The 25832-nt window shown below is 34.3% G+C and overlaps 1 protein-coding gene across 1 annotated transcript in view; it reads left to right on the top strand.

Annotated features, from left to right (window-relative positions):
- The window catches only part of DIAPH2 (diaphanous related formin 2), a 153218-nt gene that overhangs the window by 53508 nt on the left and 73878 nt on the right, over positions 1-25832 (top strand). Inside the window, 5 exon segments of the mRNA XM_032443965.1 lie at positions 7162-7263; positions 8624-8718; positions 12649-12750; positions 17785-18024; positions 22324-22453. Coding sequence (XP_032299856.1) covers positions 7162-7263; positions 8624-8718; positions 12649-12750; positions 17785-18024; positions 22324-22453 — 669 coding nt within the window.

Genomic DNA, 25832 nt, shown 5'->3' with positions numbered 1-25832 from the left:
GACTCACGTGAAAACTTGCCACGTTACAGTTAAAATGCATTGGCTAATCTTAACTGGTAACACGCATTGAGACTAAATGGCTACTCTTAGAGGAAGCCATCTTTTTTGTTTTTGTAGTGGATGTTGAAATATGGGCAGTGGCAAAGGGAGAAATAGCGTGGAGAATTCTGGGTCTTTGTGCCATAGAAATAATTATGGAGATAATGTGATAAAAGAGTTAATGGAAAAGGCTGCTAGCTTTTAGTTCAGCTTCCTACAACACATGGTACAACACAGTTAAGTAAGCCCACTGAGGATATTTTCAGTTCAGTCAGTTTGCCTGCTGTTTGATTTCTAATGCTCAGGATGAATACTTGCATGTATTTGTGACCATTTGTGTTTGCTTAATTGTTGCTATTTATTCAGTCCTCCAGGCATGTGTTGATAGAAGGCTGGAAGCAACTCCAGTACAAAATGTTTATTAAAGTATGCTTTAACTATGTAACTTAACTGCATGAGTTACTGATGCAGTTTGTCAAATGGCAGCTGAAAATTAGGCTATTTGCAACCATTTTAGGGCAATGTTAATAGAACAAAAATATTTAACATATTCCTTAAATGAGATGGAGAAATGCAATAGCAGTCACTTGTTCTAGAAGTGTAAATAAGAATACAGTACCCTTGCTGTTCTTTTAACAGAGCTTATTTATAAAACTAAGTCAGGAGTTTTCTCTTCCTTGGAGCAGAATACGTTAGGTTGATGTCACTTCCTCCGGCTTGATTACATTAATTAGGCAAAAACTATATGAGATGTCAAGAGATGTTCCATGTTTCTTCCCCCTGCTGCTTTTTTATCTTGTGATCTCAAACTAAGAACTACTTTCAGATCAATTGCTTGCTTTATTTGTAATAAAATTGTTTACTGTTTTGTTTCTTTTTTAATGCTGCATTAGCTATTTGATTATTCTGATTGCAAAAAGGACAGAGTGACAGCAGGAGTGCTTAATTAATTTTACTTGAGGAATTGATAACTGAGTGATTTTAGGTGAACTGGAAAATGCCAGGTGGCATTGGGAATAAACATGAAACCACACAGCTGCTGATCTGATTGACAAAGGGGTGTGGCCAGCATCTGTTAATGCTCCTGTATTCATCTCTGGATGTACAGGAAAATGGTTTGTGACATTTTCAGTCTGAATGACCATGTTGGAACCAAATATTTTTGGGTACCAAACTGCTTTAATCACAGTAAATGCAATTACGCGTATGAATGTGTGACATTGTACTTAACACATTCTGCAGGGGAGGTGATGCAGTCCAGGAGAAGAGTTGTGGTTTCAGCTGTGCTGAGCACTATCCAAAAGCAGGGCCCTGGCATCTCCCAGAGTCTTTTATGTGTGAGCCATGAAGTACTCTTAAGTTCCATCAGTTACAGTATTGGATAAGATTATCTCCTTGGTGACTGCTCTCTTCAACTTGCACTGTTGTTTTCCGATTTGCTATTGCCTTTGTCTGACCTTTCACCCATTCTAGACATATTTGCACTTATGATCTAGCTTTGCTTACTTGAACACACAGAAACTTTTCAGAGTTCCTGCTGTTTTTTGTACAAAAGCAATGGTTGTATTTTGTCTACTCAACTTGAAACAAGTGGCTGTTGCAAGTTCACAGTCTGAGCCAGCTGTGCTAACCAGGCCATGGGTACTTGCTGTGCTTCTGTTTGATTGAAGAAATTGTGTGGTGAGAAAATTGAGGGATTTATTGCTGGTGTATCAGTGGGGGGAGAGAATAAGTGCAAGTTTGAGATTACATTATGTACAGCTTTCCTTTCTCTCTACCTTTCTTTGACTTTCATCAGCTTTGACTTTTGTTGACAGCAGGCTCAACAAGAGCCAGCAGTGTGCACTGACAGGAAGGCAAACTGCATTGTGCAGTACATTACACACAACACAGCCAGCCGGTCAAAAGAGGAGATTATCCCGATACATTTACAACACTCTGAATATTGTGTGCAGTTTGGGATTTCACAATATAAAATGGGTGTTAAGGTCCTTGAAAGGATCCAGAGGATGGTAGCAAAATTAATTAAAGGGTTGGAAGGCATGTCCTGTGAGGATGGGCTCAGGATGGGGGTTGTATAGTTTGGAGGAATAGAGACTAAGAGCAGGCTTTGTGGCTCTCTGCAACTTCTTGAGGATGCGTGCAGGAAGGTACTAATCTGTTCTTCCTGGGAACTGCTGATAGGATGTGCAGGAATGCACAGTGTTGTGCAACTGAGAGCTTAGAAAGGACATTTAAGAAAAATGTCTTCCTCGTGAGGGTGGTCAAACACTTGAGCAGGCTTTCTAGGGAAATGTTTGGTGCCCCGTGTCTGCTAAAGTTCAACAGTTGTTTGGATAATGCATCAATAATATGCTTTAACTTTTAGCCCTGAAGCAATAAAGGTTGAACTGGATGGACCCTGAAGGCCCCTCCCAACTGAAATGTTTGTCTAGTTTACTCCTGTTCTTGAGTACCTCTGCAAATACCATGTCTTTGGTGATGTTGTTGAAAGTATAAACTTATCAACAGTTTTCCATGCTCATCAATTTAGTCAAGTTCAAGGAAGTTCTAGTAAAATTCAGTTACCTTTCTGTGGCTTTCAGAACATATTGGATACCCATTTACTTGGCATTCCCAACTCTTTATTACAGTTTTCTTCCACATTATTTCATGGGATTGTTTTTATTTTTCCCAGAACAAATATCTCAGTGTAATAAATAGCTTTAGTTGTTGAAGATACTCCTGTATTTTATAGATCTCTCTATATAATTTATTTCTGTATCTACATATATCTTTCATTTTGTGTGTATACTGAGTGAGAGAGAAGGAGAGAAAAAGTGAGAGAGAAATATAGCCCTTAAAAACTGTTCTGGCAGTTATTTTTTCTCCATATTCTTGAACCTGTTAGCTTTGTTGTTTTTTTCCTGGTAAAAAGAGTAAGAAATAATTTCTTTTGTGTATTTACCTTTGCTGTCTAATGCCAGTAAATGCAGCTGGTAAGCCATCTACCAGATGGAAATAAGATGAACTTAGTCTTTCATTTCCCATGGCAATAAATGGGCTTTTGTTCACTGTGAGGACAGACTTAAGAGAAAATAGAGAAAATTACAGCTCAGGTTCTGACAGACTGAAGTCCGCTTACATCAACTACATCTTTGCTTCCCCTCCTTTTTTTTCTTTAGTACATAGTGCTTCTTTTCAGAATGTTATTTTTATGAAAAAATGTGACTATTCTGATAATGCAAATACAAAAATATAGACTGAGAAGATACAACGTGACAATAAAATGTTAAACACTAATTCCATTTTCGCTTTAATTTTGATCCTAACCATATTCATGAATAAGGATTTTTATTGTTAAGCTAATCAATAAATAATAAAGTAGAGGGTTAACACAAACTGAAAACTTCAATGTGGAATTAAATGATTTAACAGCTCTATAAGCATTAAGTGAAGTTCTATGAAGTTTCTGAAAATGTCATCACATAATGATATTCAGTAGATAAATTAATGAACAGGTGTAGAACAATAATTTTGGAGCCATGTGTGCTTGCTTTTTTGGTACAGAAGTGCTGGCAGTAAGTTTTTTTTGTTATTTTTTTTAATTAAGTCTCTGAAGTATTTCAACATCTTTGTGTACATTCTTTGTCATGGTTATCATTAGTCTAGCATAAAGTATTTTGGATTCATATTACACTATTTAGTGTCATTTTTGTTTAGACCCTACACGGGCATCTGGAACTGATGAAGACTGTCTCAAATGAACATGAGACAAATAGTGACCTTTTTGTGGCATTATATTAGGTCCCAGATGAAGGTATCACCAAAGGTAACCACTTAAGGTGCACATGGTTTGATTGCATAATACAGGAGCAACAGAAAACAACCCCTTTCAGCATGTTGCATCAGCTTTTTCCTTCTAATGCTGATAAACAAATTTGTTTAATAACACAGAAGAACTAATTTCTGAATGTAAAAAACAGTGCGGTTTACACAACATGATAGTTTAGATCCGTATTTTCATGTCTCCAAGGACATGAAACATCTGCCCGTGTTTAAATTACCCTACTTCCTTTCTGCTTGACTGTATTGGCTCTCTTTCTCTCTCCTCTCAGCTTCAGCTAGATGGTAAAATGAAACCAACCAAAACATGGTATAGGTGTAACCAGTGTAAAATATGTGTGCATTAGTACGTGTTTTGTCACTTTTATGATTGATTGTTAATGATAATTTGAGAGAAAAATAATAATCTTCCAGTCTGAAGGGAGAATTGGTTTTATATGCAACCATCATTTTCTTTCTTCGAAACAAAATTCAAGTCCACACCTGCGTGTGCACCCATTTGTGTATATTACATCTGCAGAGAAATCTGCATGTTCACCTGCATAAATATCTGTGAAAAGGAATTAATTTCATGATGAGATAGAGATGTAGAGCAGGATATTTAAAAAGAAAAGAAATACTTTGCACTGTCAGATTGTGATCTGAAATAAGGACTATTTGACAGGCCTTTTGGAGTCTGAACCCTGCTGTGCTGATATGTAGGCCTCCTTCACAGAATGCCAGAATACTTCTGGGCTCTTACTGAGAATTGGTGAAGGAGATAGTGGCCTGCTAAAAAGGATCTGGATAGTGTTAATCGTGTATGTAAAAGATCCTGCCATCATTTCATAGCTGATAAAGCAGGCAAGCTCTGACATAAGTTTGGTTAATGTATTCTTGGAAGAAAAAGAGGTGAGCCTTGAATTTGTAAGGCTGTTGGATCAAACTTGACATTAAAGTAGCAAAAAGCTGTTAGCATGCTTAAAAATGGAGAGACAAATTTTTTGCAGAGTACTTAGAAGTTGCTGTCAATTTCAACAGAGATTTTAAATGAGGATGGAGCCTTTGGAGTAAAGCTTCAGGTACAGTCCATAAAATCCTTATTCAGCTCTACCTTTGGCTGGATCTCATAGTGAAAGGAATTCTTGCAAAGGTTTGGGAGATTGGCCAGCTGTAGTATTTTGATTTTAAAACTTATCAAGTAGCGTTATTTTATTCAGTTATTTTTTTCATTTCTGTAATTCATGGTTGTGCTGCAGTTAAGCCACTGCTAAAATGGACTGAATGATCTGCGGGAGAAAGAGGAACTATGAAAGAATGGGGAAGGTGTGGCTTTTGTTAGCACTCTGATATTTTATGTACTTTCCAGCATAAGTCATCTCATTTGCACTCTTCATGTAGAAGAATTTCTAGTAATTTTCTGTCTCTTGTAAGTCTTAAGATGGTAAGATCGGTGTTGATGTTGAGTTGCAATTTTGCAGTCAAGTAAGCATTGATTTAGGTATTTCTCCTTGTTTTATTGTGACTTAGCATAAAGGAAACTACAAGTTCTTAGTCACATGCTTGAAAAGATTAGAACCTTTGGAAATAATCTTTAGTCTTTTCCAAATGGAAAAGATTTAATCTAACCTAGATATAGTTTTTATATAATGGGTGATTTATAAGTGATTGTGTTAACGGCCCTTCAGGCTGATGCACATAAAAATAGCTGTTTATTATAGAATTGTTGAAGATCTGGAGTTGTGTGTTCTAACTGTGGCTACTAGTTTCACAACCCCTTGAGGACTGCAGTCTGATAACAGTTGAGAGAGAGATTTGAAAATGAATTATTTGATGAGTACTGTTAAGAATTCTGTGTCAGCTCATTTTATATGGGTCTCTTAAACAAACAAATAAATAAACCCCTACCCTATGATTTAAAAACTGACCCTGTCCAACCCAGTTTTTATCCATTGGGTTACTTATTGGGCTCATGTAACGTCCTTGTCATTAAATTCTTTCTCACAGATATGTTTCTCTAGCTATTTCTGGTCAGGTGTATGTGAAGTATCACGTGGTAACATGAGTATTTTAGTCCCTTGGTTTTGCTTATTGAATACCGAACATTTTGGCTAGCCTTGCAGTATTTCAAGAATGAAGAGATGAATTCTGCCTTTGACTATTTTCTTTTAGCTAATTACGGAGCAAGTATGTCATCTTCTGTTCACAACCGACATGACAGGAGTAGTCAATGACTGAATTAGTGGCGATGTGTTCTTCACCATGTTTACTTAAAGACTTCATTATTCATGGAGATCCGGAAGGTTGCATTCTTAAACAGATGAAGCTATGAATAGGTCACTTATTTTCTTAAGTCATTTCTCTAACTGTCACAGCAGACTCAAGTTCATGCTTTTCAGTAGTTTCTGTTCACATAACAGAGCTCATAATGTTTATTGCATTATCATGGGAAAACTTGTTTTTAAACTGATTTTTATTTTATTTCTGGCTTTTGAATACCTATTTGTTTAACTGAGGGGAAAAAGTAGTAATAAATATTTGGTTAGTTCATGGAGGGTCACTTAAGGATTTTGAACTGCAGCACGTTATAGTTATCAGGTCAGCGCTGGTGAGTGTTTCAAGTATTGTCTGTGGATGAAATTGGAAAAAAACTTTGTGTAGCTCTGTCCTTGTTCAAGTATAAGTTGAGTTGGTCATATGTACATGCAAAACAATAGTAGGAGAAAGGGTAGAGCACACAGTGCATTGTTGTAGAGTTGTCATTTCTTTTTAGCTTTTTCTGCCTTAGGCTTTTTAGAGATGACTGGGGATGAGGAAATGGTCTTGGACTAGATTAGCTTATGCTGGTATGAAAATGCCCAAGGTTGACTAATAGACTAATCAATGACAATTAATAGTTAAAACCTACCTGTGCAGATCTATAGTGTGGTAAGTGTGAAATACTTTATTTTATTGAATGAAGAACTTCAAATGGTATTTGTGTTTCAACAGAGGGCACTCATGTGCTTTGGGGTAGTACTTATTCAATGTGTTTATAAAGGTGTTTGCAATAAACTGGAGCTCAAGATTGCAGAATGTGTGGATTAAAATAATGAACAACTTGATAGTGCACACACAAAAACGGCATTGTTTTAGTAATATTTTTATTTTGCTTCTTATAAATAGATGTTATTTGCTTCTTCATATATTTTACGGTACATCTAGGCGAAGAATTCACTTTTGAGCTGATTCTTATAAATGTACGATTATGGTTTGCTGTCTAAGTTGCTATTAGTCTTTTAAGAGTTGTAATATTTGATAAATACTGTTTTTTTACAGCTAAAAAGGCAGTAGAAAAGCAAGAAGAAAAGAAAATAGAACAGTCAAAGAAAAAGAACAAAGTATTAAGAGTTTTGGATGGAAAAACTTCACAGAACTTATGTAAGTGATGTCAGATATTTCAGGTGAATATGTAATTATCTTGTCTACAAGGCTATTCTTAAATCTTCCTTTGTTTACATCTATAATATTTTTCTAAAAATATGCAATGTGAGCCAATTTCTATCTTTTTAGCTTAGGAAAGTTTCATATATGTATGATTTAAATGCGTTATACAACTTCGGAAAGTCTAAATGTAACAAAAAAAAGCAAACATTGTAGACTTAAATGTTAATGAATTATATTGTCTTTGTACTGAGAATGTTGATTCTTTCTGTAATTGCTTTAGACAGGCAATATAATTAAATTACAGTCACTGATTCAGGGAAGTCAGCATTGGTAGGATTTAGGTTACCTCTCAGCCCACAGCTCTGATAACGTTTTGCTTAGTGCAGTGCTGAAAGAGCACGGTGGCAGCTGGACTCCTAAAGAGAATATTGCCAAATAAGATAAATTAGGAATAAATAATACTGTTTTTAAGGAAAATAGCCTCACCTCTTTACCTTCTTATTTTTAAGGGCAGTACACTTTTATTTGAATGAGATATATCATAAAATGTCACTAGCTCATGTACATTTGTGACAGAGCAAGTATATAAAAAAAGTATATAAAACCAAATCTGTGTGTTGTTCATTACCATAATCATGAATAAAATTTTCTAAGCAGAAAATGTGCTATGACATGAGTGATATAAAAATTCAAACCAGGGACTGAAAATGTGGTTGCATGGGAGTTTACCATAGTAGTTGGGTGGAATATACAGTGCTTCATGGAGAAACAGTATGTTAATCTGTCTGTTAGGGATTTTTTCCTGTTTTTACAACAGGGCTCTGCTGAGATGTTAGAAGAGCGTGAGATCAAATTACTTTGAGAAATCCTTTATTGAAGTGTGTACAATACATATAGCCTCTTTTATAAGCGCTTAGGTTGTTTTGCTTCTTTTACGATAAGGATTTTTTAAAAAAAGAATAGTAAGTGATTATTCGACAAATTACTAATTCTAGTCATTGAAAATAGTTAGATAAACATATGGACACTGAAATCTTCTAATGGCTGAACAAGTATATTTTGATTCTAATACAAAAATATTGCTATTCTTAAAACTGGGACTTTATTTTGGCAGGTAATAACACCACTCAGGAGCAACTGTGACTGCTAAAACATATAACTCTTATCACAATTTCATTTCTTAGAAAAAAGATTTATAATATAGATAGAATTAATGTGTTTCACGTAATGTTTTATAAAGGAAACTTTCATTTTATGTTAATTTGATTGTTTTCGAGTTGCTGGAATTTAAATTTGCGTCCTTGCATCTAGCTTTTTGGTCTTTCAATTCTAATTATTTCTTTCTGACTTTCAGCAATATTTTTGGGTTCTCTACGTATGCCTTATGAAGAAATAAAAAATATCATCTTAGAGGTTAATGAAGAGAAGCTGACTGAAACCTTTGTTCAGGTATGTGAACAGCGGCAAGTTTTGTTCATAGCATATTGCACATGTAGTCATGATGTTAAAATATAAGAATTCAAAAGTAAGAACAGTGTAGAGTTCTCTAGATATCAGCTACAATTGCTTCACTTGAATGTAGTGTTTTGTTTTTGTTCTACTTTTGTATACGTTTACATAGAGCTGTAAAACTGTCTTTCAAAAAGACTTTTTGGTAATAGTACCTTTTAATTTTTCTCTTTATCAAGTTTCTCTTTCAAAAGGAAATCTCTTGATACTGGCTTTTGAGCTTGAGACAATTTATATAGTTTAAACTATCCATTAAGTCTCATCATTCTTTTTTCAAACCATTTACTTGTCTGTAGATCAGACCTACTCCTGATGTCATTTGATCATTAAGGCCAAAATTTCTCAGCCAGAGAGAAGGAAATTTGTCATACAGCTTCTTAACATCTCTTTAGATTCCTTACAGCAGGAGGAGAGCAATATTTTTTTGAAGCAGCATTAGCAGACAAACAGGGAAACCTCAAACAATGTATGGATGTACCACACGGATGACCTTAGTGCTTGATTATTTTCTTTGAATTCCCTGTGCAGATCCATGATTTTGTGGCTATTAGCTGATCTAGTCTTCACTAAATGATGCTTTTCTAGCAAATGTAGTGGGCTGCTGTTTTCCCTTTCATCCTTCAGTGCACCTGCTTGTGTCCCTGCTCCTGTTCCCTTAAGGCTTTCTAAATGAGCATGTTCTTCCTTTCCTGGTCCTGGAAAATAACTGTTCTAGGGAGACTGGGCTCAACTGAGTTGCCTGTTGTTTACACATTTAACATTAATAATTCATTAAAAAAAAAAAAAGTGTAGATTTAAAAAAAACAAAATTAGCTCTATTGCATTTCAAAGCATAGCGTGTACATTGAGTTTATCAAGTTAACTTGTCTATAATCTGCAGTTTTGTCTCTTATCACCAAGCTTCTCCTGTGTTTCTCCTGAGACTCCTAAGAAAATGTTGTTTCACTCTCATAAACCTCAAATTATTGAGGTCATAGAATAAAAAACACAAATTGAATGTCAACAAATATCATTTGTATTTCATCGGGGATAGCCTTTATAGTGTTAATTAATACATTTAGAAATTAATATATTAAATAGGAAGTTTTTGCTGTTAAGATCCAGGATGTCAGATTGATTGAGAAACCTGAAGGATTAGTAATATTTAAGAAGTCATTAGGGACTGCAAAGCCACCACGAATACCTCTAGCACATCCTTGACCTGCTTGCTCTGTGGATGGAGTGAAAATGTAGAAGAGACCTTGAAACACTGTTTCAACATTTGTTACTATATTGGTGCCTTAATTTTTGGTCACAAGAAAATAAACTCCATCCTACCCAGATCCAGTATAGCATAAAACACACAAATGTAATTGTACAGTCTATCAGTAGAATAATTGCAGTAGGTAATTCTTACGTCTATGAATAATGCAGATCTAAGACATTATCTAAAATACTTAATACATTTTTTAGAAACGAATTTAAAATGAAGAAACTGAACTTGAAAACTACTTAAGATGATTGAGCAATGGAGAAACAGCTTATAGAAGAAAGCTAGAAAAGACTGTCTTGATTAGATTAGCAATATAAATAGCTGAGAGGGAATCTAAATTTTAACTGTACTGGGAGAAGAGAGGTATATACAAGCACAGGGGAGAAAAATGACGATACTTAAGTAAAAGGCAGTGTTAAACACAGAATAAATGTGCGTGAATTTGTCATGAATGCAGCCGTGCCAGTAATTTGGCTGCTTAGAATCATCCAAAAAGTGAGTCTTGGATTCCCATAGTAAGTTTTAATTACTTTTATTTGGCAGTTAATCCATTTTTATAAATAATTGGTCTGTCAGAGTTACTTCTAAGAGCAAGGAGACTTACCTGATGACCCCAAGGAGGTTGCTTCTCTATTTCCAAGACAGTTTTAGAAATGTATTGGAGTAAAGGGACTGTATCATCTATTTGATTTTTGTTTTGCTTTATTTTAGCTCTGATCTTCCAATTAAGTGACTCAGTAACTAATTTACCAGTTTAATAGTCTTCAGTATTACTAATTGGAAAACTTCTTCAAAGCAAACCTTGCTTGCTTTCATGCTTAGTTAAACTTGAACTTTATGAAAACACACATGTAAAAATTGTTTTATTCCAAGTATTACAGTGCTGAGATCTACAGGTTCATGTAGGATTGTAGAAAAAAATTCTTCTCAGGAAGAGTGGTTGGTTCTGTAATAGATGAGCTGCCAAGTGATGTGGTTAAGTAGCTGTCCCTGAAAATATTCAAGAAAAGTTTAGATGTGGTATAAAGGGATATGGTTTAGTGAGGAAATATTGGTGGTAGATATTAGGTTGGACTAGATGATCTTGGAGGCCTTTTCTGACTTTAGTGATTCTATGATTGTATAATTGAGCCTATAGACAGCGGCTCTTTCCTTTAAAGTACTTGTTTCTTGCTACTTTTCAATCTTACATTGTCATACTTAATAAAATTTATCGGATTAAGAAGGTTGTTTATATGGTTGATGATGGCAGTGCAGTTCTGTGAGAAAAGCACACTAGGGAAATTCATTCATTCTTTTTTTTTTGTCTTTGAAAGAGTTCATTTTCTAAGCATGTCCATGTAAAATACCATTTTTAGCAGAATTGAGAGCATTTTAAGCAGTAAGTTAAAGTGTCAGCCTATAAATTTCAGACTTAAAAAAAATAAACAAAAATTCCTTATCTTACATTTATAAACTAATTTTTATGTTTATTTGAGCTTGTATTCTTATAAATACATTATGAAACTATATTTCCTAAAGTACTGACAAGGATTTGAATATGTGACCATTGAACACTTGTTTCATTTTGAATTATTCAATATAGTTAAGTGAAAGTAAGCATATTTAAACATGATTCTATATGTGTGTGTTAATAGTTAATATGTATATTGACATGCATGCTTTGTTTATGTCTGGTGATGTTTAATGTGGGAACTTTATAATTGGCTCAAAGTCAGCGTGGAATGTTGTTACGCACATTCTTGGAAGTCTGAAATGTTTTGTTCTAGATATAGTAGGTCTGTGACTTCCTTGGGGCGGGGGGGAGGAGGAAAAAAACAAAACATTTCCCTCCCCCTACGAACCCTTTTGGGCAGTACATTTTGTTTGACACGTGTTTGCCAAAGCATGTAGTTTGCACTGCACTGATCATTTATCTATGGCTGAATTTTGTATCAAAAAGAACAGTGATCTGACTTCCAAGGCTTGAAAGCATAATGGAGCACATCCTCTTTGAATTCATTTTCAAATGTTCAAGGAACCAGAATGCAGTCAGAACACAGACCCGCTCCTTTTCTCTTGAATCTCTGAGGACCAAGATAGGGAGGGACTCAGGAGTTGAAGATCACGTAACAAAATAGACTTTTGGGAATATGAACGTCAATGAGTTTGTGTGTCTTCAAAAATACTGAAAATTGAATTTACCTTCCAGAATATTTGTCCAGGTTTGAAATGATGTTTTTTTATTGTGTGCAGGTATTTTGAATAAGAACTCGAGATTATTTTTAGGTGGTTGTATACTACTTGACAAGTACCATTTTTTCCTTCTTTATTATTTAGTATATAGTATGAATTTGTGAGGGCAAAAAAGTTGGCAGGTAAAGAATAATTCTTGTGGGCCTGACAACATGAGAAATTTTTCTGTAGCTTTTTAACACTGGAAGGTCATTTCTTCAAACTGAAGACTGCAACAAAGGTATGTATTAATTATTGGTTTGATTTGAAGTTTATATAACGTCTAAGGTGCATGAGAAAATCTTTTATTTATGTATTTCTATGTTATGTTATTTTTAGGGTGTTATTTGAAGATCATAGCTCGTTCATTATACCAAGTTTAATATTATGTCTTTTTGTTTTAGGCTGTAATGAAGAATCTTCCTGAACAGAACGAAATTAATGCCTTAGCTGCATTGCAGGATGAATATAATGATCTTGCTGAGTCAGAACAATTTATAATTGTGGTATGTATTAGTGCAGTCATTAACTGGGGAGAATTATTGTATCAAATAGATGTAAAAAAAAAAAATAGTTTTAAAGCATTTTGGTTAGTGTTATTGTGTACTAGGAAAGTGTTGATATATTTTCTGGATCAGCAAGAATCTAAAATACAAATACATTTTTCTGGTAGGAAGTGCTGTTTATAATAGTGAGGAACAGGTATTTTGCCACACTGAGGCTTTTATTTTATTTTTATACAATGTCATGTGTGAAAGGCTTATGTGTTTACTGAATTTGGAGTGTTCTTCCTAACTGTTTAAGTCGAATTTTTAGGGGTTCATAAAAGATCCATTTACTCTATGGCAGTGACAACTGTGATAAATTTATTTTGCTATATTGAAAGCTGAACAGCTGAAAGAGGATAGGCACATAATATCTCACTTAAAGTTTTACCTTTTGGGAAGGTGTCTAAATACGTCACTTAATGGGAGGAAGGATTTCTTGGTGTGAAGTTACATTATCTGTTCTAGTCTTATTTAAGTCAATAGAAAACTTTTCAGGAGTTGAACTTAATATTACATGTGGCTATCTTCCACTTCAGGATGTTTTATTATATGTATATAGTGTATACATAGATTGTGTGTACACACACATTTACATATAGTATGTATGTATATATACAAATACAAGCTTCTGAAGTGGCTCTAGAAGTGTGAATTTTTCATGTAATTGAAACTGAAGATCGCATTCTGTTGCTGTTAATGGTGTTCAACGCATATATATATTCTGAAAATAGGAATAGAAGATGGCATAATGGCTAGAACCAGTCTCTGAATAAATTTGTCCAGTTTGCATAAACTGTGAAATATGTGCTGGTATATGACTATATGATACCAAGTATTAAAGTAGGATTTGAAGGGCTGCATAAATTACTGAGTACATGTTGACGGGTAATTGTTTGTAATCAAGTGCTAAGCTAGGATTTGAAAGGCTGTTTTTGCTGCTGGTCTTCCAAAGATATTTGTAGCAATTAAACAGAGCAGTAGAGTGGAAAAAGTGTTACGACAAAGGTATGATGACAAAAGGACTGGCTCAATGGAGTGGTGCTATAAAGGACAGGAAAAGGATTGCTCCTCTGTATCGGAAGATTCTAGGTTTGTAGGGGGAAAGCTTCACCAAGAAGGGATCTCCAGGAAGAGATCCTTACACAGTGGCAGTCAGCCCTTAAATGGGGTCTATTATTTAGCATATACTATGAATTTTTGAGGGCAAAAAAGTTGGCAGGTAAAGAATAATTCTTGTGGGCCTGACAACATATAAAATGTTAACATATAACATTTTACCTATAAAGTAAAATATATTGAAACAGAAATAGAGGTCCTTAAAAGAAATGTATTTAAGAGAAGTATATTTATTTACTTATTCAAAAGACACCGCTGTAAGTTGGCTTCAGAAGTGTCTTTGGAGTGATTTCTTTGGATGCGGAGAATGTGACTTTGACCTACTTAGATTTCTTTTTAGAGAAATTAGAAAATGAAAGGTATTAATTCCTTTGAAAACTTTGAGGCTATTGATTTTAAATTATTTATGAAAAGCATCAAGTTTTAAAAATGTTTGAGAACGAGGATAAGGAAATTTAGTAGAACGTTTAGTAGAGTGTTTAGTATAGATGTTTATATTCTATGAAATTTCCACATCCTTCTGAAGAAAAAGCACACGTGTGTTTTGAGAACAGGTTTGTTTTTTTTTGGTTTTTTTTTTTAATATACTTATTATGATGTTTTATGTAAATAGATAAATTTACATAAATTTGTATTTATGTAAATAAATACATATTTATGTATTTATATATAAAAATACAAATGTTTGTATTTTTTAAAACCTCTGGAGGAATACTTTGTTCTCTCCTGTAATTTAACAGACACTTCTGTTGACTAAAACAATGTGATGAATTGACAGTAGTACTTTAAGCTCTACAACAGAAAGGGCTCATGTTCATTGGGAAGGAACGCAGCTCAGAACAACTGCACTGTCAACTATTTGCATCATGCCTAGTTTTCAAATGGCAAAGAGTTTAAAAAATGTTTAAGGAAAACACTAGATAGAAACACACAAGGTAGAGGTGCTGGGGCAAATAACTGTCTGTGAATTCCATTCTGTTAACTATTTAGCTAAATAAATTCAGAAAATTTTGTCTAACAATCTCAAAGCATTGCTATAGATATTTCTCCTTTTTCTGTTTCTTACTGCAGCAGCCTTGATCTTTGTGACTGAGATCTTCTCCAAACTTGATCCCTACTTTTGCTGTATATTTCTATTTATCATACCCTCCCTTGTCACTTCAGCTTCAACCTTTCTTCTGTATTCAGTTTAACTGTGTTATTCTCTCTAGCTTTATATAATGATATTTTTGGAGTGGAATGTTGCTTACCTGCATCCTCCCATCATTTTGCTCTCTAATATGTAGTAGTAAATTACTGCTGGGGCTGTGCTCAGTTTTTACCCACTTATGCTGTCAAATATGTTTTCCTCACATACAGTCGGAAGTTCCTGAACACCATCTCATCTTCTGCTACTCTCTTACTCCACCTTCAATTATCCTCTGTTTCCATTTTTTCTCTTTTTCGTTTCTGGAAGTTACAAAGGCAGTTATATTCTAAAGACAGAAGAGCAGATGCTGTGGGTTAATGTTGATAGTGACATGGAAAAAGTAAAAAGGAAAAGAGAAAGCTCCACAATGCGTATAAATGATAATTCAAAACCCTTTTTGGTTTTGTTATTTAATGTCATTCATAATAATTGAGTGCATGAGAGCACTTGGTTACTTTTTATACTCTTATTTGGAAATTGTCTAGTTCTAATTGAGAAGACCATAGTTTGGAACTACTTGTTCTCTTGCTTTGTCTTGATGTAGCAGTAATCCCGTAGAAATTAATGAAGTTGCCAAGATCCAAGTAGTTTATGTGAAGTGTGTGTAGAAAGTAAATGTTCCAAGAATGCTTTTTACCTGAGAAAGAATTTATTTTGTTTAGCAGGTAGATAGCTGAAAGCCACTTGAAATGAGAAAATGAGCTTTTGCTGTTGTTGAATAGTTTCCTTTTTTTTTTTAATCAAGCTTCCAACAAATCTAGTACTTAGTGCTTCCTCATTGCTTTTATCTAATAGCATGATTTGTTTCTTATTTCAATGATTCACTATGATTTTTCCCAGAAAACTATGTATCCAAAGGAAAGCCCCTGCACTGACTATATCCTGCTCATTGTCTTAGAGAACTGGTATCTTGCGTTTATCTGATTTCTGACTACTACTGGATTGAATCTAAATGGTTGTTGACTTTTTCCACTGAAATGTGTTGTCAAAACCATAAGAATATCCTTACTTTAAGGATTGTTTCTTTGTGATTAGTTCTTCTGAGGAAAGCCTAGAGAAGTTTTCAGTATTATTTGGTGGAGCGTTAAGTAGGAAAATTTGCTAAATGAAAATGGTGATGCTTGCCTTAAGAAGGGATTAAGTTTTCTGGACCTTATTTGCATATTCAATTTTGTCATCTAATTCAGTAAAAAATAAAGTAAAATGACAAAACTGTTTTTATGATCTAAAGCTTTTGACATTTTTTTTGTCTCATTTTGAATAAAAATAGAGATTGTAGATTGTCTGATGAAGATAAAGCAGATTAAGTGATTATTTTTGACTTTGGTTACAGCATACCAGTGAAGGTAGCTGCTTTTCAAGGCAGAAGTTTGCAGTGTAATGTTTCTGAAATACAAGATATTTAGAAAACTGTCTCAAAGCTGGATGTTGATGACTTACAAGGGGCTCAAATAAACATTTCTGATAATGGAGATGTATTTAAAATCTGAAAAGGAAAAATGAAATGCTAGTTATACTGAAACACTTCTGATTCATTTCTTTTCCTCACAAAAAAGTCTTGGCTGCTCAAGGAGGTGTGGTAGAGGTTGGCACAACAGAGACAAGAGTGCATAAAAATCCTTTTTTTGGTAGCCACAATGTGTGATTTGTCACATAACCAAGCTTTTCTTTCAGGGGGACAAAGTCCTTCAGGAACACCACTGATAGTGAATGCATTGGGGGAGAAATCTTTCTGTATTCTGCTAATTAAAATTAAGATTTAGATTTGGAAGGTAATCATTCTTGCATTTAAATGAAAATTTTTAAGTGGATTAAAAATTTTCAGTATATATTTATCTTCTAATTGTCTTTTATCAATTACAGTCCATTGCTAATTAGAAGGAAATATTATCGGTTACTTGTGGAAAATATGGGAAAGAAGGATTTATTTTGGTATTTAGAATAATGAAATTGGTCTTGGAGAATTAAGCTAATGAAATTATTATCAGATATACTTTTCAGCATCTGTGTCAGGTACTGTTTTAGTACAGTGTGATTTATGTCAGGAAGGAATTAGTGTTATCCTCTGTTTTAAAGGATTGCATAATGTCTTGGGGAGGAGTTTGACAAAGTTTGTTTAAAAGGACAGATAGTGGAAAGAAATGCAGGCAGTATTTTATTTACATTTTTATGATGTTATGTGGTGGGGATTTGTCATTCTTCACTAATTTTCTTGTGATCACATGCAACTTGAGAACGGTACATCAACTCAGTAACAAAATCTAAAAATGAAAAATGCAGTTCTTGAGTTTAATTAGTCTTTGTTTATATTTGTGCTGGTATTAGCACAGACACTTGAGAGATTACTATAGTAATTTGGAAAGAAGAACTGAGAAGCCTATATTCCAGTGGTGACTGGAGCTGTGACAATAAGTTTGGCATGTGTATCTTTAGGCTAATGTTGGGTTCTTTTGAAGAGATGGAACAAGCTTACATTGACTATTCTCTGTGGAGGGGTTTTGATATTGTGTAGTTGTTGCCAATGAGTATGTGCAGATACGGTTCCTTGGGAAATACCAGGTAAATGGTGGAAGCATACAGAAAGTGTAGTCTTCCAATTGAGTGCTCAATATTTTTTAATACAAGCTGTTTTATACAAGTAACCTTTTGTTCTTTTATGTTCTGATTTAATATTTCTTGTTTTGTAGATGAGTTCAGTGAAAATGTTGAGGTCACGTCTCAATGCAATTCTTTTCAAGCTTTCATTTGAGGACCATGTAAACAATATCAAGCCTGGCATTATGTCGGTTACACTAGCTTGTGAAGAGCTGAGGAAGAGTGAAAGCTTTAGTAAGCTTTTGGAGTTAGTGTTGTTCCTTGGAAACTATATGAACACTGGCAGCAGAAATGAACAGTCTCTTGGTTTTAACATCACATTTCTTTGCAAGGTAAGATGAAGCTATAATACTGCTGTGTGCAACTTCATGAACCTCTTAGTATGTAAGAAACGGCCCCAAGAAGGGAAAGACAATCAGTATTGTTTACTTGCACATGCCTATTTTTAATAATGGATGCAAAAATACAGGATAAACTGATCTAGGACGGTGTCCTGCTGTAGCTGACCTACTCGCTGCTCTGGTGATTTAAGACAGTTATTCAGCTGTAACTGTTCTGAGTGTTTCTGGAGTGTACAAGAGGAACAGCATTTTAATGTGAATTTGTCATCTTTTGAATAGTATATACATACAACTTGTTATTTAAAATAGCTACTTGCCTCTTATTTCTGTCTTCCACCCTACTATACATGAAGGAAGAAATATGTATCTGGGATTAAAGATGGATGTTGTTATTCTATGTTAAAATTCACTTGTAATTTCAAAATATACAATGCCAATTTAAGAATATAAAGAAGTGTTGCAATAAATGGTAAAATGTGTGTAAGACATTGATCTGAAGTTGAATATGTCAGTTGGTGAAGTACTTATCTTAGAAATACAATGATGAAACGTCTGTAAACAGATGCAGAAAATTAATGTATGTCTTGCCACGGAGTTTTTGAATTAGTTTTCATGTGTGGTGTAATCTGAGGGCCCATTGTTCAGGTCTCCTTCAGTTGTTCAAGTTTGAGGACCTGGGGAAGTCTCATGTGTACCTCTAAGCGTTGTAACCTTAGGGGGCATTAACCTTTCAAATACATAACAAGTCTGATCTAACAGTGGAGAAGGAGTCTCTGCTGTAGTTTAATACACAGGTTTTGCCAATTTTAGGTAAAATGAAAAACTTCACCTGCGAAGTAATTTTATTTTAATAAATGAATGTTTTAAACTGTGTCTAATTTTAAGATATTTTTATAAATCCAGTGCTGCCTTTTTTTCAATAGCATTTGAATCTAAAGGGAAATTAATGTGCAAGTACTAAACTATTTCTTAATATATTTCTTAATTGAGGGGGAGGGTAAGTGATGACTGAGCTTGAGAGATAGTTTAGCATACCATAGCTTTGAGAAGGTATTCGTGCACTCCAGGTGACTTATGAATTGCTTTCAATGCAAATTCTGCAGATGTTGACACAGCTAATGTAGATCCTGCAAATTGTTCTCTACTGAACTGAGTAATTGCTGAAGCATAGCTATCTGTGCTTACAGCTAAATTTCATTTAAAGTAACTGAGATAAAAATTTATGACTACTTGTCTTGCCCTCAGAAACAGAATCTGTTAACTTTCTTTTTGTTTTCAGGACATGTTTCTGTAGGAAGTACTTTTTTTCCCCCCCCCTGTGAGATGTAGAGTAGATATTTAAAACATTCTATGCATACATGATGTGATAATCTGACTTCATATATTCACTTTTTAACAGAACCTGATAACCATAAGAATTTGGTGGCTTTTCTTGAACAGTCTTAAAATTAATTGTTTAAAAGATGTAGTGTTTTAGTGTATGATCTGAAAGTAAAGTAACTAAAAAAAAAAAAAAAAGGCAAGTATCAATCTGGAGTTTTTTAATTTATTTTTCGGGTGTTCTTAGAATAGTCAGGGCTGGTCATTTGTTGTATCTTATTTAACAACTTCTGGTAAAACATAATGAGGGAAAGCAAGCACTAATTTAATCCTGGCTGGTCATAGTTACAAGCAAATCCTTGAAAATCATTCCGAATATAATTTTGCTGAGAATATTTTGCTGTTTGTTGGGTTTTTTTTTTGTTTTGTTTTGGTTTTTTTTTAAGCAATCTTTGGCAGTACATAGAAAATTTTGTTGAAATAAGGGAGATCTACATGAAAATTCATGCATTAGAATCATGACGGAAAGTCACAGTTATTCCGATGTGTAAACTAGAGCGTTTTTGACTGCCTTAGTGTTGTCATCTGTGTATGTATAAATACAGCAGAAGTAGCGTAGTTTGTGACAGGAAGGGTGCTGTGATAGTTAACTGAATGTGAATTGTTTTGAGTTGTTGCTTTTAATTTTTTTATTTTATTTTTTCTTAGCAAAGATCCAGCCACTATTTTTAACCATATTGCAAGAACAGGGACCCTTACTTGTCTGTGAAGTCAGGCTAGGTAGAAATTTGATTGAAAGAAAGATTTGCCTAACACAAAAAAAACTTGAACCTGGTTGTGATGTGGTTTACACATTTGAAATGCTTTATCAAAGTACTAAATGAAAAGGGAAATTTTATTATATTGATGTTATTATTGAGCTGCAGACCTAGCAACTGTTATGCGATTTGAGTTGCTGTGCTTGCAAGTATGAAGTTCAGTGTATTACTATTCTTAATCCCTTCTCAAACAATGAATCTCATAGTACTGAGTACTCAGATTCATGCTTTGACATCCAGCAGGAAGTTGCTCCTTAAAACTTACATTGATCTACTGACTCCTGTGACCAAATGTGTAATTCCATTGTTCTCTCTCTTCTCAAGGCCATAGAATCAAAATCTAGCGTTTAAAATTTTGATACCTATGTTAGTGTCTCCTTAAAAAAAAATTAAAAAAAAAATAATCTAAATTGGTATAGCTCTAGTCAATGACATGCATTGCTAATATTTTACAAGGGCAATATGTATTGGTGCTGCTTAAGGCATGATTACTAAATGTTTTAAACAACAAACATAAATATGAACTCTCAAATGTTATTATTGCTGACAATGCATGTTTATATTGTAGCCTGCAGGTAAAACAATTTTGTCCTTTTAGGGGAAAAAATGTTTCATCCACTCAGTGTCGTCACTGAGATGAAAGAATGCAAATCCCATAGTTCCTGTTCACAGAAAAATTGAAATACAATTTCTTTTTACCATACAGATGTTGAGACACTAAATCTATCTTTTTTTTTTTTTTTAAGTTGGAAAACCCTTCATATATGTAACGTATTAAAACCTTTTAACTACATACTGTTACTGAGCATTGTTTAATCCTTAATCACTGATTCAGTATGATTTAAATTGCATTCTTAATTGCCTAAATACCTTATATTTTTAAAAGCCTGTTTTTGGACTGTGCTCATTTATTCTTAACAGGGTAATCCTTAAAGCTGAAAGGCCTGTATTAAATTGAACATCAATGGCAAGCCTGTCATGAGGATTATAGAATTAGAACTTCTAGTGATTTACAGAATGAGAAAACAAATAAGAGATTTTTATACATATTTATGTATACTTCTTAAATAAATCCTTGATTTCATTTGTTGTGTATGTTGTAGCTTGTTTTTGTATAAGTACTGTGGTAGATGAGTTAATAATGTTTGGTTTAAAGGTCTTTATGAATACAGTTGCAATAGTCCTGTGTAAGAAGTGAAGTATGCTTAGCTCACTCTTCCATGCACCTACTGTCTCTATTAACTTTAAATAACAGATAATCTGCTTCCACTGATTCTTCAATCAGTTCATACATTTGTTCTTTATATCTGCATGAAAATGGATAAGCTGAACTTGGGCTTAAATTCACTTTAAAACCCTAGGTTGATTCTAGCAGGTAATGCCCTTAGGATAATGAAGAGCACAATCATATCACCATCAAGAGCGCTTGTTTATTTGAGACTGCTAGAAGTTGTCTGTCCGCTGGAGAGGAGAGTGAAAACAGCCAGTTAACTTCATAATGTATACCATTCTCATGAAACTTTTCCTAAATAAAAGTCAACTTACTGAATTCAATGTACTGGCAGTTAGGATAACCTTTGCTTGACTGTTTTCATTTGGAATTCCAGTAGGGTGCATTTAAATTGATCAGAAATTCCAGGCAAGTTTGAATTCATAAATTATGATCAAGTGTTGTTCTCTACGTTTTATTTCTTCAGTAAAAACTGTCGATTTGCAAGAAGTTCCTTTACAATAACTGGTAGTAGAGCAAATACCTTAGCTCTGTATCCAACCATTCAGCAGGTCAGAAATCTGGCAGCGAGGGCATTGAAGGAATGAACTAAACTCTTTTCTATTTAATATCTGTTCTGGGCTTTTTATTCTTTTATTACAGCATTCTGAACTGCTATTGCTAAAATCTCAAATTTGCATACTGTCTTCAGGTTTAAGAAACTGTATCAAGAACAAAATCATGCAGTGTGGGGTTAGATTCCTTTTGTAGTCCTACAACGAAGTGCAGACATTTGCTGTTCAGAATGTACAGGCTACTGATGTACTTAACTTTTTGCTAATAAATTTAAGTAAAATGAATCTAGCAGTTATTAAAAAAAAAAAACATTTTAAAAAAATAGTAATTTTTTTCCTGTTATTTCCTCCTGCATTCGCTTCTTAGATTATAGATACTAAATCAACAGATCAGAAGACAACCTTACTGCATTTTCTGGCAGAAGTGTGTGAGGAGAATTATCGAGATATCTTAAAATTCACAGATGACCTGCAGCATGTTGAGAGTGCAAGTAAAGGTAAGCAAGTAGATGAAGCACCCAGAGATAGTAGTTGTTTGACGTGAAATAATTGCAACATTTCATTTTAGATTGCAGGATTATGTAACATGTAAGCATTGATAATCCACGTGGATTTTTCCTGTTCTGATGTTTATTAAGAAAAAGTGAGGGGGGGGGGAAGCCTGTAATAAAGTCACCTCTCTTCTTTTGAAATAGATTGTGGGAGTAATACAATGCAGGGAAGAGATTCACGTATCAGAAATTGTGTAAACAGTGTAATCATGATGATTAGTTTACTTTTAGGTCTTTAGTGTCTGGTTGCTTGAGTGTAGACACCTGTGTGTGTATAAGCACAATATGTTTCTCATCTTAATTCTTGATTTTTATTTCAATAGAGAAAAATAAATATGCTCTTAAATGCTCATAGTTTGCATGTGAGAATTACTGTTCAATTATACTACCAAGTCAACAATGCTAATTACATTCTTGGTCAGTCAGCAGTATTGCCCAGTGAATATGTTAGGAAACTTCATTTGCTATTGCATAGCTTTATATATAATGTGCTGAGCTTCTTAGTGCACTGGTTGCCTAGCTTTATGATAAGATTAAAATTTCTTAAGTTATAAATAATGTCTGTCATAAACTTTCAAGAATTATTGTGTAGTTGAAATAGTAATGAAAGTTTGAATTTACTTTGGTAGAAGTTGAGTGTAGAATTTTGATTTTCTTTGAAATGTAACTCTTATGTCAAACATTCCACTGGAGGTGGTCAAGGCCAGGTTGAATGGGGCCCTGGTGATCTGATGTGGTGAGTAGCAACCAGCCAGCAGCAAGGGGTTAGAACTGGATGACTCCCTTTCAACTCAAGCCATTCTATAATTTTGATTTGTTGTGTCAAACACAGGTTCACATACCAGCTGTGTTTAAGCCACCTCTGCCATTATTTGTCATACTGTTTTTTACAGTTAAATTTGCAAAATTCATAAGTACATTTCCTTGTGTTATTTTCCTGCATATACAATAAAATTTGTTGTTAGTTGTTGAAAAAAAGCTTGACCATTCAGACAAAGCAAAACAACAACAACAAAAAAGTGTTGATACGTCATCTTTTTGGGGGTTAGCTCAGCAGTTATGTAGAACTCTTGAAAACAGCCAAACTCCAAGTGACGTGCAGAATCTAACAGTGAATTTAGTACAGGTAGCAAACAACTTCTGAAAGGGACTTTACTCTCCAAGTATGTGGCAGACATAATTCTTTGTTTGAAACCAAGGTATACCATGTGGGGGGGGGGGGGGGAAAGTATTGATTTAAATTAGCAAGCCAGAGAATTCTGGGCAAAATCAAGTGAAAGAGGCCTTGGAGGAGGTGAGTTATATCTGTGTAGTACTAATAACAGGAGCACAAATTTCTTTTTCATGTAGACATATGAAATAGCTTTCTATAGTTTGCTAACATGCTTCTGCCTATTGAGTCATCACTAGATAGGACATCAGCAATCAGGAGTTTATGGATTGCAAATATTTACATACTTTACATAGTCTATGAAAATAGAATTTTTGAAAGTCTAGGAGATATTTCAGTGAGATCTTAAATTTAGAGTGAGAAAAATGTTTTAAAGCATTCTGTGTCATTGTTGTTTTAAAATATAGCAATCTGAAACGAACTCATAAGTACTAGTCATTTTTCTGTCAAGTGGAAGCTTTATAGTCTGTTGCAGTAGAAGAAACAGTCTTTACAAAGAAGAAATCTGCGGTTTTTGGTTTTTTTTTTTACCTTGCACAGTTTAAATTGCTGAAACAGATTTGGCCCAATCTGGCATGTTAGTGGATATGAAACAGACAATGCCTTCTGGCATGATAAATTTAATGCCTGCATCTGTGACTGTTCTCTCCATAATAGAATCTGAAGGCTGGCGCTTTGCATCACAATCAAAAGTCAGCCTTACGCTGCATAGTGACTTCTGTCATTCTTTTCATTCACATAAACTGCAATAATGAAATGTCAGAAAATCTCTCAATGTATTTTTCCGGATTGAAGGTACTGGAGGACTCATTTTACCCCAAAGATGCTCCTATATTTGCACATAGCATTACTATATTGATGGTAGCTTACGCATCATCTAATTAAAAGCTTTTCAACAGAAGTATTCATCTTCATTGACAAGATGTCAGTAAAAAAAAAATCACAGATTGATTTTGTGTAGGAGTTCCAAGGTGCAGTTTCTGGAAAGGATTCTGTTGGAGATTCAGTGGTATTTAGGATTGGCTTGCACTCTGCTAGAACATAGGCTACGTTTTCCCATAGGGTTTTCGGGATTTATTTGGCAGTTATAATATGTAAGTGTTATGCAAAGTCATGGTAGTTTAGACTTTGAAGCTACGTTTTAAAGCTACATTTTGATTTCTAGTTTAAACAAAACTATCTAATATGTCAGATTCTACTCCTCAAAGTAATTATCAGGGGCAAAAGTAGAGAATCAACTAGATTACTCTCATGGACTATTACTTATTAAAGCATTAAAGAATTTCTGTAGTTAAACTAATTAAAGTTTGAAGACCACTTTGTGTGGCTTCTCAAATAATTCCTTAATACCAACCATTAGTGAGAAGTTGTGATGTGAAAGCTTTAAAACAGTACCAATTTATTCCTTTCTCTTCATCCATTCTTGAATTTGCACATTTATCAATACAAAAGAGAGGAGGGGAAAAAAAAAAAAAAAAAGGGAGCATGTCTTGCTCCTGATTAACTTGGATGGAAAGACCAAAATCCTGTCAGAAGTTGAGATCAAATTGCTCACTGCTTTGTCTAGTGAGTTTCCTTAATAGCTGCAGTGGTGATTAAACCCAGGTTGTATTAGCAGTTTTTTTTGTTTTGTTTTCTTGCTTTGCATTCCTTGCTCTCGGTGATTTCTGCACACATGTGCCATTGTATATCACGTGCCATAGCTGTTGGACAACGAGTTACAATATAGGTATATCAATATCACGTTATACAGACAAGCCAGGCAAAGTTGGAGTACAGGCTAATAGCGATAGTGGAAAATGTGGGTTTTTGGAATAAATAGAGCAGAACTTACCATGCCCAAAATGGATTGATAGGAATAGAATGCAGACGTTCAGTCATTTCATGCCTTTGCCTGACTTGCAAATTAACTTTACCTTGCACCTTTGCCAGGAAGTGATGCTTCCGGTGACACATCTCTTAGGTACTGAATTTATAAGATCTGTTTCTGACCATTTAGCACTTGAAAAACATTTTGAACTACATTATTGTCAAAGTAACGTCAGTTTTGGGAGTGTTCTGGAGGATATCCATGTCACCACAAGAATGCTTCTGGACACACTGTTTTCAGTGGTCACCTCTGATTATGTTTGTGAAATTGGCACATTGTTGTGA

The sequence above is a fragment of the Coturnix japonica genome, chromosome 4 (assembly GCF_001577835.2).
Source record: "Coturnix japonica isolate 7356 chromosome 4, Coturnix japonica 2.1, whole genome shotgun sequence".
Lineage (NCBI taxonomy): Eukaryota > Metazoa > Chordata > Aves > Galliformes > Phasianidae > Coturnix > Coturnix japonica.
Note: the sequence above shows the minus strand (reverse complement) of the source record. Positions and strands in the feature narration are given on the sequence as shown.